At 39.4% G+C, this 17576-nt stretch overlaps 1 protein-coding gene across 11 annotated transcripts in view; it reads left to right on the top strand.

Annotated features, from left to right (window-relative positions):
• The window catches only part of SSX2IP (SSX family member 2 interacting protein), a 41041-nt gene extending 24910 nt beyond the window's left edge, over positions 1–16131 (top strand). For 7 of the 11 annotated variants that reach the window (XM_032494690.1, XM_032494687.1, XM_032494681.1 and 4 more), the window contains exons 6-14: positions 109–244; positions 2050–2125; positions 2198–2387; positions 5465–5615; positions 6955–7091; positions 7434–7607; positions 10546–10660; positions 11107–11272; positions 15197–16131. In XM_032494690.1, coding sequence (XP_032350581.1) covers positions 109–244; positions 2050–2125; positions 2198–2387; positions 5465–5615; positions 6955–7091; positions 7434–7607; positions 10546–10660; positions 11107–11272; positions 15197–15374 — 1323 coding nt within the window. In that variant the 3' untranslated portion in view covers positions 15375–16131. The remainder of the gene's footprint in view (positions 1–108; positions 245–2049; positions 2126–2197; positions 2388–5464; positions 5616–6954; positions 7092–7433; positions 7608–10545; positions 10661–11106; positions 11273–15196) is intronic. The other 4 variants (XM_032494689.1, XM_032494686.1, XM_032494688.1 and 1 more) reach the window with 3 other exon arrangements.
• Positions 16132–17576: the final 1445 nt, after the last annotated feature.

Below are 17576 nucleotides of genomic sequence, written 5' to 3'. Positions count from 1 at the left end.
TATTAAATGGGATGCTGAATACTCTGACTTTTCTCTTTTGATTTTGAAAAATTTAACTGGGTTTACCAATCTCAGAGGAACTCACTTAATAGAAAATGCTTTTTTTAGGTGCAAAAATTACAAAACATCATTGCAAGTCGAGCTACTCAGTATAATCATGATATGAAGAGAAAGGAGCGAGAATATAATAAACTAAAGGAACGTCTACATCAACTTGTTATGAACAAGAAGGATAAAAAAATAGGTAAGAAGCAGCTGGTTAAGACAGAGCAAAGGGAATAAATAAGCTGGTATTACACTAAAAAACAAGTATAGAGAGATTGAGTGCAATGACTCATGAAGTGTCCTTTCATGCTTTATAAATTGATTTTAGATGGTATATTCCATGTAAACTAGAAATTGAGAAAACTGGTTGGTTAAAAAATAGTAATTTTGCTATTCGTTGCACATAAAAATTGTGAATTTTTTTTAACATGACAGGTTAAGAGAAAAGCTAAGCCAGAGGACACTCTAACCTTTCATAGTGAAGACCTGATAATATTGAAAGTCAGGATTGGTTTCTCAGTATCAAAAGTATGATTTTTGAGTTTATGTCATAAAATTGTTAGTTCATTAAGCCAAATCATTCATGTCTGCTTGAATTCCTGTAAATTAATTTAGCTGTGCACTTTCAGAGTACAGCTGTGAAATGAAAGTATACTTTGTTATTCTTTTGAAAATTAATTTAAGTTATTTCATCCAAGTATGTGCATGATTTCAAGTAAATAATGTAGATTAAAAAATAGAACTACAGACATACAAAAGCAGAGCTGCACAGATAAAGTTTTGCTGGCCTGCCAAGATTCAGGGAACAGGAAATCTGCGTGTTGATTTATTGAAGAGTGGTTTCCAAGTGGACTGTCATCTAACCTACATTATACGTTATTCTGAACTTGGCCTTGCATACAACAGCTGATGAGCAGATGTTTCAAGCTGTCACGTGGTGAGCTGAGCCTGTTACCAGCGAGCAGTTCAGTGTTGACCGTGTCACTGTCATCTGTACAGCAGCGCTGTCGCAGTTGTTGGAATATTTTATTTTAACATTGTTGAAAAATGAAAGTGTACCAATGAGTAGTTAAGACAAATTTAGAAATCTAGGTATTCTGAGACAATAAATCTTAAACTTCACTTGGATACTCATTGGTTTTTAAGATTGGTTAACCTGTGTTCATTCATGAAGGATCATGAAGGAAATAGCAAAATTAAAGAGCAGGATGAAATGCCAGAATGTAACACCTAGTTAGAGAAATTTATTAAAGAGTTATTCTATAGCAGAGACCTTATATTATGAGGGTCTGGCTCTTACCTGGTCCAAACCCAATTGGAAGTGACAGTTCTATAATGATTTTTTGATCAGCTCTAAAATTATTTCCTTTGCATGCCAGCTATTTCATCTCCATCTGGGGCAGAAGAGACTTAACACTGTCAGGAGCCTTGATTCCTTTGATGATGGTGATGGTGATAATGATACAGAGCTTAGCAGACTTTTTCTATAAAGATCTAAATAATAAATATTTTGGGATTTGTGAAATCTGTGGTCTTTTGTCACTCTGCCATTGTTGTGTGAAAGTAGCCATAAACAATATATAGACAAATGATGTGGCCGTGTTCTAATAAAACTTTATTTATACAATCAGGAAGCCATGCACAGGCCATCGTTTGCCAGCCCCTGATGATAAAATTAATAATGGTAATTAAATAATATTTATTAAGTACTTACTGTATTAAGTACTTTAACATTTCTTTCACTCTGCACAATTCTTTAGTAGATACTTTCCTGATTTCCACTGTATTGATGAAGAAACAGACTTAGCAGTTAAATAACTTGCCAAGATCTCAGTGCTTATGAGTGATGGAACTGGAACTTAAAATCTGGGCTCCTTGAGCCCAAATCCTAATCTATATACCAGGTTGACTTATGTCCCTAATGCATAGAGAGTGTCTTAACATTTTAAATGCTTAAACGCGTATGGTAAGAATTGATTTTGTTTTGTGTGTTCACGTTTTTAGCTATGGAAGTTTTAAATTATGTGGGGAGAGCTGATGGAAAAAGAGGCTCCTGGAGGACTGGTAAAACTGAAGCCAGGTAAGTAAGGCACACTTTAAATTGGTGAATTTAATCAGACTTCTTTTCTATGCTGCATTTTCATACTGACAGTTTCTTTCTCAGGAATGAAGATGAAATGTATAAAATTCTCTTGAATGATTATGAATATCGTCAGAAACAAATCCTAATGGAAAATGCTGAACTTAAGAAGGTTCTTCAGCAAATGAAAAAGGAAATGATTTCTCTTCTTTCTCCCCAAAAGCAGAAACCTAGAGAAAGAGCAGATGACAGTACAGGAACTGTAAGTGGCTCCTTCCTCCCTAATGCAGTCTTCAGATTGCTAACTAGAACAATTGAAACAGTAGATAGGTATTTTCAGTGGGGACGCTATTGACATTTGGACAAGACACTCGCTTCTGTGCTACCCCCAGTCACTCTGACAACCAAAGGAAGTCCCTGTAAGTTCCCGACATGCCCTGGGAAACGATGGAGGTGGGTTTCTGGGGACTTAATCTGTGCCAGGCGCTGTGATAAGCATTTTGTCAGCATCATCTCATTTTGTTCTTGTAATAATGTGATGCTTTTGCTACTACAGTTATCCCCATTTTTAGATGAGGAAGCGGGCACAATAGCTGACCTCAGTGCCATGAATGGCAGAGCTGGGATCTGCATCCAAGTCTGTCTCACTCTGTAGTTCATGCTTTTAACCACTGTGCCAAATATCCTTCAAATAGTTTAAGTATTATGTAACTTAAGCAAGCCCTATTTTTCAGAGAGTGAAACTTTTATTAACCTTGGAAACCAAACAATTATCTAGTCCATAAATTTACTGAATGTTCATTGTGAGTTCTAGTCCCTGGAAACGAAAAGCTAAGAAGATTTTGCCTTTTTCCGTTGTCTTACTTCGGGCTGCCAAAGCGAAATACCATAGACTGGGTCGCTTATAAGCAACAAAAATTTATTTCTCGCAATTCTGGAGGCTGGAAATCTACAGTCAGGGTGCCGGCAGGGTCGGTGTCTGTGAGGACCCTCTTCCTGGTTGGGTTTCTTCCATCCTGACGTGGTGGAAAGAGAGCAAGAGAGCTCCTGGGGCCCCTTTTGATGAGGATGCTCATTGCATTCATTAGGGCCCCACTCTCCTGACCCAGTCAAAGGTCTCTCAAAGACCTCCCCCGCACCTCCTAATGCCATCACATTGGAATTGAGGATTCAACACACGAATTTTGAGAGAACACAAACATGTAGACCATTGCATCCCACAAGAAGCTCTTGGAGAGAGAGAGGCATGTAGAGGAGTAATTACTATACATGTTAAGAGCTACAATAGGGTGGAACAGCGTGGGAAGTAAAACATTTAGGGCAGTCAAAGAAGGCATCACCGAGAAAGCGACATTTGAATTGGCCCTTAAATGAGTAGGTGTTTTTGACAGAAATCATGGGAAAGTCATCTGATGGGAGAGGGCATCACCTGTAGAGGTCTGAAAAAACAAGTCACATGATGATGAAAAGTTTTTTTGAATTCTTTACATATAAGTTTAAATTCTGTATTCATGCAAGTTCACGTGGGTTCACAGAAGTTCACATTGGTGACTGAACTCTGAAAATAACAATGTTGGTGGAAAATGCTAACTACTAGTAAGTCTCTGAACTCGTTTTTTGACCAATATTTGAGAATTATTTTGTGGTATCACAATTCAGTCCAACTGATAAGCTCATTTCCTGCCTTTTAAAAAATTTCGTCTTTAAAAAAGAACCTGAATGTTCTTCTAGACTCTCCAATTTGAGACCTGTTTGACCTCTTATATTCAGTTAATTAACCTTTTTTCTCAATGCCTGTCCCTTCGGGTCAGTTCTTAACACTCCCTAATACCTCAGCAGGGTTGGTATAGTTCTGTTACTCCTGTGGCTTGTTCAGTTTTGGGCCCAGCCTTTACTGACCTCTCACGACCAGCTTTTAGTCAGCAAAAGTAGGCAGTAAACCAGAGAGTGCTTCCTCAGGGGATAGTATCCTGTATAATTTTTCATAATTCAAATGTTTAATTTTGGAGAAACAATCATCTCTCAGTATATTTCCTATTTTTAAAAGATGCTTTTTTCTAGATCCCGTTTTCTTTTAAAATTTTAGTACCTCAACAATTCCTTTCTTGTACTGAAAGATTTTGGCCCATTACAGCAAGAGGGCTAAGACGTAACCCTGGAATGCCCAGATAGCGTCCAAGTTTTCATTTATTTGTTATTTTGCTTACTTAACTGTACCCTAAATATATGCCCCAAATTCAGGTAGAGTGAATTAATTTTCATTTTGTGGTTTTAGAGTTTCACTCAGTCTGGGAATGTGTGGCAATAATTGTTAATTATTTTAATAATAGATTTGTAATATTCTAGTATATCTTGAAATACGTAGCAGAGAAGGTGTAGCCCCTTGGAAGAATTACTGTCAAGTAGCTCCAGAGCATTGATTGGCGAGAACCAGAGTCATAGTGAGCCACACCCTGGGCCTTTCCCCCGCCTCACCCCCTGGTGACCATGACCTCTGCCAGCCCATTGCTGACCTGAGGATGGATACGGACTCAGTCACTCCCCCATTCCTGCATCCGCATGTGGGGGCAGTCCTGTCAGCCCTTCCTACTTTTCATCATCTATTTTTCCTTCGGTTTTCCCAACAAGATGTTTGTTGTTCAAATTAGTGGGGGAAAAATATATGTATCTACTTTCCTGGATGTTAATAACAAATTAGGAACATTTTATGTAGATGCAGAGTGTTATGCCACATAGACATTTAGTGTTGCTTCCTGTGTGCTTTGTCCTGCTTTGATTCTTTATGATCATGGGGCAGTAAAGTTTGCTACATTTCCCATGATTCAGTGTCTTGGTAGAATACAGAGAAAAATATCTGCAGTTTTATTTAAAAAAATTGTATGAGAAAAATAGGGGTAATAGTTGGTTTTACTTTGAGATTATTTCACAGGATTATTTAAGCAGCCAAAGACTGGAGACAAGTTGGATTGGAGCTGTGTGACATCGGGAAAGTTAGTCCACTTCCCTGAGCCTCGTGATTTGAGGATTAATTAACATGTGAAAGCATCTAACACAACATCAGAGAAGCAGTGAATAACTGTTCCTCACACAGCTCCATGACTCTTGTCACTAACTGTATTTGGATTCAAATTCAGGTTTGAAGAGACCTGAGTTGGGGAATTTCTATCTTCAGTATTGCTTTTTCTCAAGATATGTTAACAACTGGGTCATTTATACTTAAGATACAGCACAGAAATGACTTTGATACATGTCTCTGACCATCACTCTGATGACTCCTGCCTGATATCTAAAGCCATTTTAAGATACGGGTCTTTCCCTATCATCTCTGACCACTTGTAGGTTATCTCTGATGTGGAAGAAGATGCTGGGGAACTGAGTAGAGAGAGTATGTGGGACCTTTCCTGTGAAACTGTGAGAGAGCAGCTTACAAACAGCATCAGAAAACAGTGGAGAATTTTGAAAAGTCATGTAGAAAAACTTGATAACCAAGGTAAGTACTGCCTGAATGCAGGCAGGGTGAGCCGTGACACTGGTAAGCTTCTGATTTCAGTCCCCGGGAGAGCTGCAGCACGGCTCAGACTGAATTCCTATAGCTCAGTCTGGCGGTTTGAAAAGCAAGACTCTGCCTACTTCCAGACGTGCAGTTTGAACCTCACTGAGGAAGAACACTGTGCTCTCAGAGTGGATCTCTGCAAAGAGGGCGTCGTATATCCATCTGCTCTGAGTGCAGCAGACAACTGAGTCAAGTGAGCTGAGCCTCTTACTAAGCCTTGGAGATCAAGAAATAGTAATCATACAGTATAAATACGAACCTTTTGCTTGTTATTCCTAGATACCTGTGCATTCCTAGGTTCCTAATGATTCATTTTTAAATTCTTTTCAAAATAATAGATGTTTGATGCAAAATATCAATTAGGAGGGACATAATGTAAAATTCATTCCCTATATGTAACACTTAACATTTGATATCTATCTTTCTAGACCTTTCTCTATGTGTTTGCAAAATATTTATTTTAAAGTGTATATAAACTAAAAATTGAATGTGACATGTGTTTTCCTACATTGTGCTTTTTTCCCTTAACAGTGTATTATTTTAGACACCATTTCCTGTCATTATAAATAGTATAGATAGATATGTCCTTAGTATTTTATTTTTGTTAAAAGTTTGTGTGCTTTTAAATCAAGAAAATAAAGGTTTCTGCTCAGTAAATGAGGTCTATTTAAGGAAAATTTATTTAAAATTGTTAAAATTGTTCAAAAATAAAGAGGAATCACTGAAATTATAGTACCAGAATTAATTTACGTGACTATTGATTTCAGTCATCACTGTTTACTAGTAAATAGCAAGTCTTCTCGGACTTCATATTTGTTGAATGCAATAACAGCAAGATTTGTAGCACTGCATCGATCTTCGAAGTATCAAAAGAACATAGCTTATGAATGTTAATTTTTCTGCTCTGTGAACATAGGCTGTACCTTTTTAATTGGACATAACCTTAAGCAAGTAGGAATTGCACATGAAATGTTGGCGATAGAGCTTTAAAAGTGAGGGCATCATTTATTTCAGAAATAACATGAATTTATAGTTGTCACGAACTCCTTACAGCTGCTTTGCTTTTAAAAAATTTTAGTGTTAAAATAATGCACATTTAGTGTTATAGCTTCTTAAATTTTTAAAGGGCAAAGGAAATGACTACTTTTTAGAAAACCTATGAGATTCCAGAAAGAGAAAAGTTCTGAGAGCCTTAATTTTTACATGTATGTTCCCAAACACCATAAACTAAAATAGTGACTGTCAGACTTAGGTCAAATTACTGGTTTTGTGTTAGTTTCAAAGGTGCACCTAGAAGGTTTCAGTGATGAAGACATGATCTCACGACAAGACCATGAGCAAGAAACTGAGAAACTTGAGCTAGAAATTCAGCACTGTAAAGAGATGATTAAAACTCAGCAGCAGCTTTTACAGGTAAACGCGGGCACCTTTTAAAGCTGTTCTCCCTGTGAAGGGTCAGAATGTTGCTGAATCTTACTAGATTTTTGCTCCTTTATTTCATGAGATCTGTAGCACTTGCCGTTTCTCAGATAAAGCCCTCTACTTGCTAACAGATCACATAGCATTTCTAGTCGGTGCGTTGCCAGCCAGAGTAGAAGCATTTGTTTGGGAAATGAGACTCCTCAGTTGACTTTCTGATTCTTTGTAATTTCTCTCCTCTCCCTAAAGCTTGACGTGCTTTCCTCTGTTTTCATTTCAACTTGTTGGAGTGTTGTAGGGACCCCCTGGAACTTACTATGTCTTAAAATTTAATAGCAGCAGCTCGCCACCGCATGTGACGATGATACCACTTCCTTGCTACGAGACTGTTATTTGCTGGAAGAGAAGGAACGCCTCAAAGAAGAGTGGTCTCTATTCAAAGAGCAAAAAAAGAATTTTGAGAAAGAAAGACGGAGCTTTACAGAAGCAGCTATTCGCCTGGGGTTGGAGGTATTTTAAATGACTGGCTTTCCCTGTAGAACGTTTGAAGGTCCTGGGGAGGCCTCGGTAGAGCGCCTCTGAGTTCTGCTTTGCACCGTTCCTTTGCTATCCAGTTTTTTCCTGAAGTATTTTACCAGTGATTTCACAAATAGCTTGAAACAGAAGGGATGCTAAGCACATGAACTGTTATCGAAGGATACTGTTTTGCTTTCACCAGATTTGGGAATTGAAAGAATTTTAATAGTGAAAACAAAATTTTTAATTGAAACAACTATAAGCGTTTATCACCCCTTTTAGGTCGGCTTCCTGCTGTTAAAGATTCAGCTTCACACTAGAGAGCTCTCCTGAGCCTGTCATCTGTCCACTGTCAGCAGGTGTGGGGTCCGGAGACAATAAAAGGGAGGGGGGGGGTGCAGGACAAAGAGCGCCGTCTCTCCACCCCCTCCCCCAGGGGCGCAGGCCCTAACAGTTCACAGTTAGGGCTGTGGTGCATGCGCTTGCACAGCACGCGTTTACTTGGCAGCCTCCTACCTACATAGTTCTTTTCAAAAATTAGAGAAGTGATGTCTGAACATGGCTGACACAAAGAAACGCAGCCCACACAGAAGCCCGTATGGTGAGACGCTCCCCTCTGTTCTTATCGCCAGTTCCTCCGAGGTTACCTCAGGGATTCTTCTGGGAAGTACTGTTTAACTTTAATAAAGTTCAGCCTTTTTTCTTGCTGTCAGCCTGTTGGTTCCCCGCCATGAAAGACAAGGAATTCAGAGTCCTTATCGCACCTCCATCTATACTGGTTCTCACTGATGTCCAATTTCTTCATGATTTTTTTTAAGCTACTTTTTTGAAATATTGCTTCTTCCGGTTGACTTTTTTACTCTAAGTAAATACGTTTAATGCTTCCTTTTCAAGCTTGCTCAGCCTCAGACAGTGCCGGCTTGTCCCCGAGACGGAAGGCGAGGGCATTCTGTGGCCGCCCTCGTCCCGCTGCCCTCGCCCCTCCACCCCCAGCTTGCCTGCGGTGTTAGTTTTCATTGTCACATGTTACCACATTCATGTTCTGGCCTTTGGTACAATCCAGGTGTAAGTACCTTGTCTAGGACTTAAAAATTGAAAACCAGAAAAGGCATTGATAGCATCATGATTATGTAAATAAATGTTACTCATTCTATAGCCAAGTAGTACGTTTGGATGCATAGAAAATATTCTATATTATTAAGGTTTTGCCACGAGGAAGAGAATCTCCCATGTCTCACTGTGTGGTGAGTTCTCTGGCTTTGTTGCTTCCTTTGCAATCTCCTGAATCAGATTCAGCTTGTATCTCATGTTACACTCTTTCTGGGATTCCTTTTCCAGTTTTCCTGTGTTACCTTCTTAATTTTTTCCTAAGTAGAATGTGAGTGAAAAATATACTGAATTCTGGAATATCCCAAAATACATTCATGCTTGATTGGTTTGGCTGGATATAGTATTTAGTTTCAAACTTCTTCCCTCAAAACTTTGAATTACTCCATTTCTTCCAGTGTTTGGTTTTGCTAATGAGAAGCCTGGCTGTCGTGTAACCTGCATTGCCTGGTAGATAACCTGTACTTTGCTTTTCCCCCTCTCTGGCAGCTTTTGGAATTTTATGTTCTGAAGTTTTAGCAGGATGATGTCTGGGTAGCTCCTTTCTGCCTCAAAACACTCTATTTCTTCAGCGTAGGGATATTTTCTCCGATTCTGTATTTTTTTCTTCTTTGATTTCTCTTATATTCTGGGGCTTCTGTTAGACAGATGTTCGGCCTTCTGGCTCCGTCTGTAGATGGCCTTTATGTTCCGAATTTGGGACTATTTCCTTGCCTTTATCTCGTGCATCACCAGCCTGGTATTCAGCCAGGTCACTTTCATTGTTCACTTCATCCACTGAGTTTTTACTTCAGAATTTATCTTTTAAGTTTTCTAATGTCCTTATTTTTGCCTTTTTCTGGTATAGCATTATATTTTACAGATGTTTATAAATCTGATAATCTAGTATAATATTTTAAAAAGTTATCTATGATCGGTTCTCTTCATTTATCTTGGCTTTTCTTCTCTTAAGCTATTAGTTTTCTTCAAATGTCTGGGGGTCCATGACTTTGTGTTAATATTTATGAATGAAAGACTGTATGTTAAGGAGCAGACATGGATTTCCCCCATAATTAGGAAAGTCTGTCTGATCAGTAGCTGTCCTCCTCAGGAAACAAAAACAGGTTGCACCCGCACCTCCTCCTGGCTTACGGGATCTCCTCTGATTCTGAGCCCACCCCCCACCACCCCCTCGCTCCTCTAAGAGATGCTCTTGGGGCTTCGCGGGCCACTCCCAGTTCTCTGCACGAGAATCTGTCTGCCTCTGCTCCCAGAGGACTGTGGGGCCAGGGAAGGGTGGAGGGAAGTACCGGAGACCCGAGGCGTGAGGGAGGGAGAACTGAGAGCTGGCTCACCAGCTGTTCAGAAGGGGGGAGTTGACATGTGCCCCCTTGTTAGGTTTAGCAGGGGTGGCGGCTGCACTGGTAGGTGGTCAGAGGGTGAGAGCAGTGCTTGATGGAGACACATCTCCTTTATTTTTTTTTTCCAAGTGATTAATTTACAATGGGTTATTTTTCTGTTGTTTGTGACTTTGTTTTGTATGTTCAAAAGTTATGCTGATTTTCTGTATGTTTAAAGTTACACTAATGTGCTTACTTTTTTGTGCTGTACACTTGAATTTATTTGGAATTGATATGAAAATAGCAGTTGGCTTATTAGGAGAAACAAGTGAATTTTGTTTTTTAAACGTAATTTCCTTCAATGACATTTTTCTTAGTTTTCTGGGATTAAATTCCTTTAACTTAATATGTAGAGATCGGGAGCAAACACAGATAGCCAGGGGAAGCGTGTGAAATGGAAGCTCTGAATGTGGAAATGCTGATCAGTCTCTCTTTGGTTTGCTTAGAGAAAGGCGTTTGAAGAGGAAAGAGCCAGTTGGTTAAAGCAGCAGTTTTTAAATATGACTACCTTTGACCACCAGAACTCAGAAAATGTGAAACTTTTCAGTGCCTTCTCAGGAAGTGAGTACTTCATAAACTCTTTAATTTGAAAATGCATGTAAATAAAGTACTGTAGCAATCACCAGTAAAAATTCTCAAATTGGAGCTAAGAATCAACTTTGGTATTTTACGTACTGTAGTCACAGTAGAAATGACAGGAGGACTTTGCATACCAAAGTCAACTTTTGTTGTGAGTGTAATAATGTCCAGTTTTGAAAATTCACAATCTAGAAATACTTTAAAAACTAGATTCTTCTAAACTCTTGTGGACTACACTGTGACAGAGATCACAGGATTAGCTAGGTTAGACTCACAGGGCTGGAGTGGGTCTTCAGATTAGTGCTGTGCTCTCATCCTCACTTAGGACTGCGCGTGAATCTGGTCTCGGAGCCTAGTTAGTTACCTTCACTATAGTTAGTGCTTCACCGTGTGTACATCTTTTTTCCTTCTTTTTTTTTTTTTAACAGGTTCTGATCGGGACAATCCTACAGCGCACTCGAGGCCACGACAGAAGAAGCCTCACAGTGTGTCTGACGGGTCTCCAGTTTGCACGTCTAAGCTCGCTAGGTCTCTTCCTGCTTCTCCTTCCACTTCAGACTTCTGCCAGACACGGTCCTGTGTGTCTGAACACAGGTACTGGTCTCTGGGTGATCTTCTCACATATTCGTAAAATTGCTAGAGTCACGCTGCGAAGGAAAAGCTGGCATGTCTAGGATGGAGAGGAATTGAGTAGATTGGCTCTAAGGGTGGAGAGCTGGAGGGTGGGAGGTAATGCTTGAGTGTGTAGCAGTTCATACATTTTACAAGTATGTATTGGGTGTCCATTGTATAAAGATACCTGCTAGGCGCTGGCAGTGCAACAGTGAACAGGGTAGCTCTGGGCCCTGTCTTCTGAAGCTAAGTTATAGAATGTGATTTTTTTTTAATTTTATTTACAGCACAGTGTCCCAGTCATGCATGTACACACATATGTTCATTTTCAGTAGAATGTGATTCTTTTTATTTCACATCTAAAATACAATTTAAAATGCATTATTATTTATAGGAATCATTTGCTATTTTAATTGTATTAAATGGAAGGATATTGTTCTGACGGTTTTTGTGGAGGACCTGCTTTAGAGTTGCTTGTGGTTTGCTCGTTTTATTGGCATGGGAGGACAGAGAGCTGAGAAAAGGCTCCTCCTCCTGGCTGACTGAGGAGGATCTGTGCCCAAGGATGACGCAGTGGACAGAGCTGCTCCCCACCCCCATGTATTGTGATTAATAGTTGCATTTTGATATTGTCCTCTGTCTTAAGTAGTTAAATAATTTTCTGAGATATAACATCAATACTCTACCTTAGAGCCTATTCGAAGATTAATTTTGAACTGAGCAGATAGGACATTCCTAGAGGGGTAGAGAGGGATAGAAAAGAGCAAAGGGGCACGTAGCAGAGGCGGTGGAGGTCTCTTTCCTCTTAGTTAAAGCGGGAGGCAGAGGCACGGGGGCCTGCCAGGCCCCTGGGGGACAGGAGCGGGGACGCAGCGCGCTTGGCCTGTGGTGGAGACAGACCAGCATGGAACTGCATGTCGAAGGAGCCAGCTAGCCCTCAGACCAAGAATTGTTAAATAGATGATATTCAAAACAAAAATGCCTTAAAAAAGGACAAGACACTCTAATTTATAGTTAGTTGGCTTTTAAAAGGACTAGGACTCTAAGTAAACATTGGGGGCAAAAAAGGAGCTGAGGGAAGAGACCAGGCAAGTGTGGGGACCTGGAGGTGGGACGCGGGTGTCTTTGTGGCTGGTGAGCAGTGAGTGAGCGAGACCAAGAGGTGTGAGGGTGGGAGGTTACACGTTACTGGGTAGAAGTTCAAATACAACATGGAGAGAATTAGGTCAGGGACCCTTGTTATATTTTAGTGGTCCACCAAGAATGAGAGAATATTATATAGTCAGATTATAACATTCTTGCTTATTTTGTTTTTCCTGTCTACTTACAGATTTTTCCTTTTTTTGTTTTAACCTCAGTAAAAGGGGAAAAAAGAAAAAATAACCAGGTTCAGAGTCACCAGCTCGTGGCCAGTGTCGTTTATATACAGCCCCTCTCTGCCCCCCACCACACACTTGAGCTTTCATTTGTAAAATACGTTAGTCTGTACTTGTAAGCCGGATGCTGTTCTAAGGGCAGTGGGAGAAACACTGGAGACTTTTTAAGTAAGAGAATGATTTTTTTGAAATCTAAATTTTAAAAAGATTATTTCATGTTGTTACATGAGAAACAGACTGTAGGAGCCAGTAGTGTGAGCCAGGAGACCCAGTTAGGGGACCTTACTGGAGGTGAGGTGAGGGATGGTGGTTCTCAACTGGAAGATAGAACCGTGTCGGATTTAGGCTGTATTTTGCAGTTAGAGCCAATAGGTTGACTGATGGTTTAAATATGAGAAGTTAAAGTTTATTTAATTCACAATCAAAAGATAATGTAAGCTCAGAGTATTTTCTTACATAGAATGTTATTGAAACCTCCAGATTTGACCAGTCAGAACTACACGTACAGGTTTAGACCACGTTCTAGGCACCATTTACAAATGCAGGCGCGCCTCGGAGATACTGTGGGTTCAGTTCTGGACCCCTGCAATAAAGCGAGCATCGCAATAAAGTGAGTTATGCAAATTTGTTGGCTTCACAGAGCATATAAGTTCTATTCACACTGTACTGTAGTCTCGTCAGTGTGCAATAGCATTGTGTCTTAAAAACACTGTACACACCTTAACTAAAAAATGCTGATCATCCTCTGACAACCCAGGGAGGTCATAAACCTTCAGCATCTGCAAAGTGCAGTGAAACCAAGTATGCTTGCCATGCATTCTGCACCTGAAAGAGAACGTAGCATAGTTGCCTCCATTATTTTCACATATTTTAAATTTTTACTTTTTAACGTAATTATTTTTAGCTATGAAATATTTAACGTAAGTATTCCTTGAAGACTGTTTTGTGTTTAATAAAAAGTCCAACATTTAGTACCTAGACCCTAGGGTGTCGTGAGATTAAGTGCCAATATATGTAAAGCCCGTGAAACAGTACTTGGTCCCTTGTAAACCTTCAGTAACAGGCTATAAAAATAAAAATATATGTAAACATAAACGGATTATTAAAATACTCTTCTGTTTCTTGTATCCCACGGGCTACACTGAACATCAGTGGCGTAGAAACAGAATTTTGGAGCGAAAAAAAATTTCATTAAGCTATTCGTGGTTACTGCCCTCTGAGGGTAACACAAAAAGTTGTGTAACTTTTGTTAGCAGGAGAGAAGCTGTGCAGCTTGACGTGGTTCTTGAAATTTTTAATTATTTGGTGTATTTGGATTCCTGCTCTGAATGCACCTCAGATCTGGATTTGTGATAAGATTATGACAAAATAATTAGGAGTATTTGTAGCTAATTCCTATGGCAGCATCTCATTGTTCCTTCACTGCAGAGTAGAATTTTACATAAAGGCTGTGCCTGGATTCCACGCAAAGTAACTCGGGTGCCAAGTTACTTAGAGAACTTAGTTCATCATTGATCTCGTCTCATCTGAGACAGCAGGGATTCTGAGGCTGAATTATAAGCAAGATCCTTTTTTCTTTTTAAGCAAATAAGTGTAAATAAATTTTTCAGTTATGTTTTTGGTTCAGAGTTTTAGAATTAAAGTGACTTTTTTTAATTAGGATTGCCACATTATAAGGTCAAGTTAGTTAAGTGAAGTCACACAAAAAATGAACATTTAGGGAAAATTATTGTGAAAAATAAATTATGTAAGATATTCAGTTGATAAAAATATATTGTTCATTGACTCAACCTCATAGATTTGCAAGTAATCATTTACCTGGATTTCCTTGTTTTGAGGCTGGTTGCAGAGCATACCTCCCAGGGTGTATCTCCGAAGCTGGGGGCTGTGTCTGTGTTCAGACACTAAGATTGTTATTGTCTGACACTTAAATTGAGCACGGTTGTTAGTGCTTAGTGTGTGTTAACTCACTGAGTTCCCACCCCCACCCTTTGAGGTAGGTACTATTATTTCCATTTTACAACTGAGGAAGCTGAAGAACAGGGAGGTGTAACTTGCCAGAAGTGATGCATGTGGTGAGTGGTCCAGCTGGGATGTGAACCTCAGTCATCGGACTCCAGGGCCGGGATCCTTAACCACTCATTAAATATCTACTGGAAGAATGGATGGAGGACAAAAGTGTACATGAACACATGGACGACTGAAGAAAGAAACCATAAAGAGATTAGAAAACAGTGGCAGGAAGACGGGGATGTGAGAACATTAACGTTCAAAACCCACACGTTCTCCGTCTACCTTAGGCTTTGCTTGGGCAGCGTCCTGTAGGGTAGACTGAACAGATAAAGTAATTAGGTGGATAGATAAAGGTGACCAGTTAGGCCATTTGGACACACTGCTATGTTCCTGATCCATGTGTCCTCAAATTTACGTAGCTCGGGACAAGGGAGTAATTAGATTTTAGACACTCAGGCATGCCTGAGGTAAGACAGGAGGAAGAGATGATGACTAAGGTCTGCCTTTCTCTCCCCAGCGGTTCAGTCAGTGCACTGAATGTCACCCCTGAAGAAAGTAGACCAAGTCAGGCGGGAAGAGAATGTGCAGATCAGAAGTGGAGCGTGGCGTCAAGACCTGGGTCACAGGAAGGCTGCCGTAGTGGCTGCTCCTTGACCTACACAAATTCGCACATAGAGAAGGATGACTTACCTTAGACACGTGAACTGGAATTTTTTTTCATTAACATGTTCATCAAATTTCACATCTGAGTTGAAGCAGGGCGTGTCATAAAGTCAATCATCTCTAATAACTTAAGACGGTCTGTGTTGTTTGTTTGGACTTCCCTGTTCCTCCCCCAAAGAGCTAAAATGTTAAATCTATTTAAAAGGATATAAAAGCTTTGGAGATGTATTTTTAGTAACAGAAGCATCTGGTTCTGTGAATAAAGGAATGTATAGATGTTTGAACGGAAACAAAAGCACTAGAATGAGTTTCCTCTTATAGGTATAAAAAAATAGCACTTTTAGGAAACTGATTATTGTAAATGTTTAATTTTGTCTCATATATAGTTGGCATTGGAAGTTTAGCCTTTACTTGAATGTATACTGTAGATTTTTAACAAAGCAAGTTCTATATTTATTATGTTTAGTGTGATTTGAAAGTCCCTCTTTCATATGTTTTAAATAAAGTGAAATTTATGTATGTTTTGTACATAGATATACATGATTATGTTAAGAGGCTTTAAGATTTAAAGGTTTTACACATCCATAATTATAGTATTTCATGCCAATAAAATTTTTATTAGTGATATTCTGTTTACAGATGTATTAGAGCCATCACCACATTATGTTTAAGAATTTTTTGAACCCATCTGAGCAATAAATACTCAAAAGCTATTCCATGAAGCCAAGTTATTTAGATAATTAACATCACTAACATGACAGTTTTGAGATTTGAATAGCATGAGATTTTTAAAAAATATATAAGATACTGTAATTTTTCAAAAGACTGATGATTTTAGGGTAATAGGGTAAAGACAACAAAAATACCTTTGGATAAAAAATTTAAGAATATTGGCTTAAGATATTTGGATGATAGACGATATTAAGATACTTAAGACGTGTGGATGGTGAGATTCTCCTTACCAGATGGGTACCCATACCATAACACCTGCACCAGCAAAGGCTTTATGTATAGCTGTCAATAATTTTTAATAATTTTGCTGATAAGGAAATCTGACAGTATAAAAGTAATCAGAGTCCATGATCCAGATACTGCGATACTCTGGACAGACTCGTGTCATTTCACTGTCAGAGCTGAGTGCGTGTCTCTTCACGGGTGTTGCTGATAGAACGCTAAGTGCAGGCCCGGGTGCTCTCCTGGGGTCTTCACCGGAAAGCTCTAAGAACCCGGCCCCGTTTGTCCCTGCAGGAGAGCCCACGGACCCCATCCTCACTGTACGTGTTGTAGTTTGGGCCGGTCTGCCTGCCCATTTTCTAGAAGTTCAACCATTGATATTCACTCACCCAGTTGTGGCTGTTCTGTTTAAATCTGTCGTATTAAACCAAAAAAAAAAAAAAAAAAAAAAAAAAAAAAAGGACTTCTGTCGTCCCTTCACTGTATATGACTCCGTGCAGCTGTGCAGCGGCAGCCACTTTTTCAGGGCAAATAGCACATCATTGAGTATCTTATAAGACATTAGTGACACTGCTCATCAGAGAGTGCCACCTTTAGAGTCTCAGAAAGCTGGGTGTCGAGCAAACACAAATCAGTCACTCACCACGTCCAGCATGATGCACGGTCACTTTACCGTTTAAAATATTAGAAATGATAACAGAATTTCAGAGAAAGTACCATATTCTAGGGGAAGAAACAGCTGGGATATAATTCTTTTGCTAATGACCTATAACGTGATCAAAAAAAGTAATCAAATTTTCTAAGTGGTTGATGATACATTTGTCAAGAATTGGGGGGTTTTTTTAGGGGTTTCCATGATGTACGTTGCCAGAAACAAGCATTCTAATTTTTAAAGTCATTCTCTTGAGGAAATATCTCATGCTATGATGATGAATTTCTGCAAAGCAGCATCTTTTTTTTTTTTCCCCATTTTAAAGTTGGTTGAATTCTCACATTGGAAAGAAACTTTCCTTGAGATTTACATAGAAATCTAAGGTGCGAAAGAAACAGTAAAATGAAAGCCAGGTTCATTGTACTTCTGAAGTGTGTGTAGATCTGCCAGAAGTTGTATGTTTTACTGTTACGCAGCGTCGAGTTTGCTTAGTTCCAGCTCCAGTGATGGTTCCTAGTCACACTAAGCTCCCGGAATGTTGAAGTGGCTTCCATGTTGGATAACTCCTGACTCCACACGTAAAACTCCGAGGATTTTGCTTCCCTCCCCTTTCCAGGTGTTCGCAGTG

Source organism: Camelus ferus, chromosome 13 (assembly GCF_009834535.1).
Source record: "Camelus ferus isolate YT-003-E chromosome 13, BCGSAC_Cfer_1.0, whole genome shotgun sequence".
NCBI lineage: Eukaryota > Metazoa > Chordata > Mammalia > Artiodactyla > Camelidae > Camelus > Camelus ferus.
Note: the sequence above shows the minus strand (reverse complement) of the source record. Positions and strands in the feature narration are given on the sequence as shown.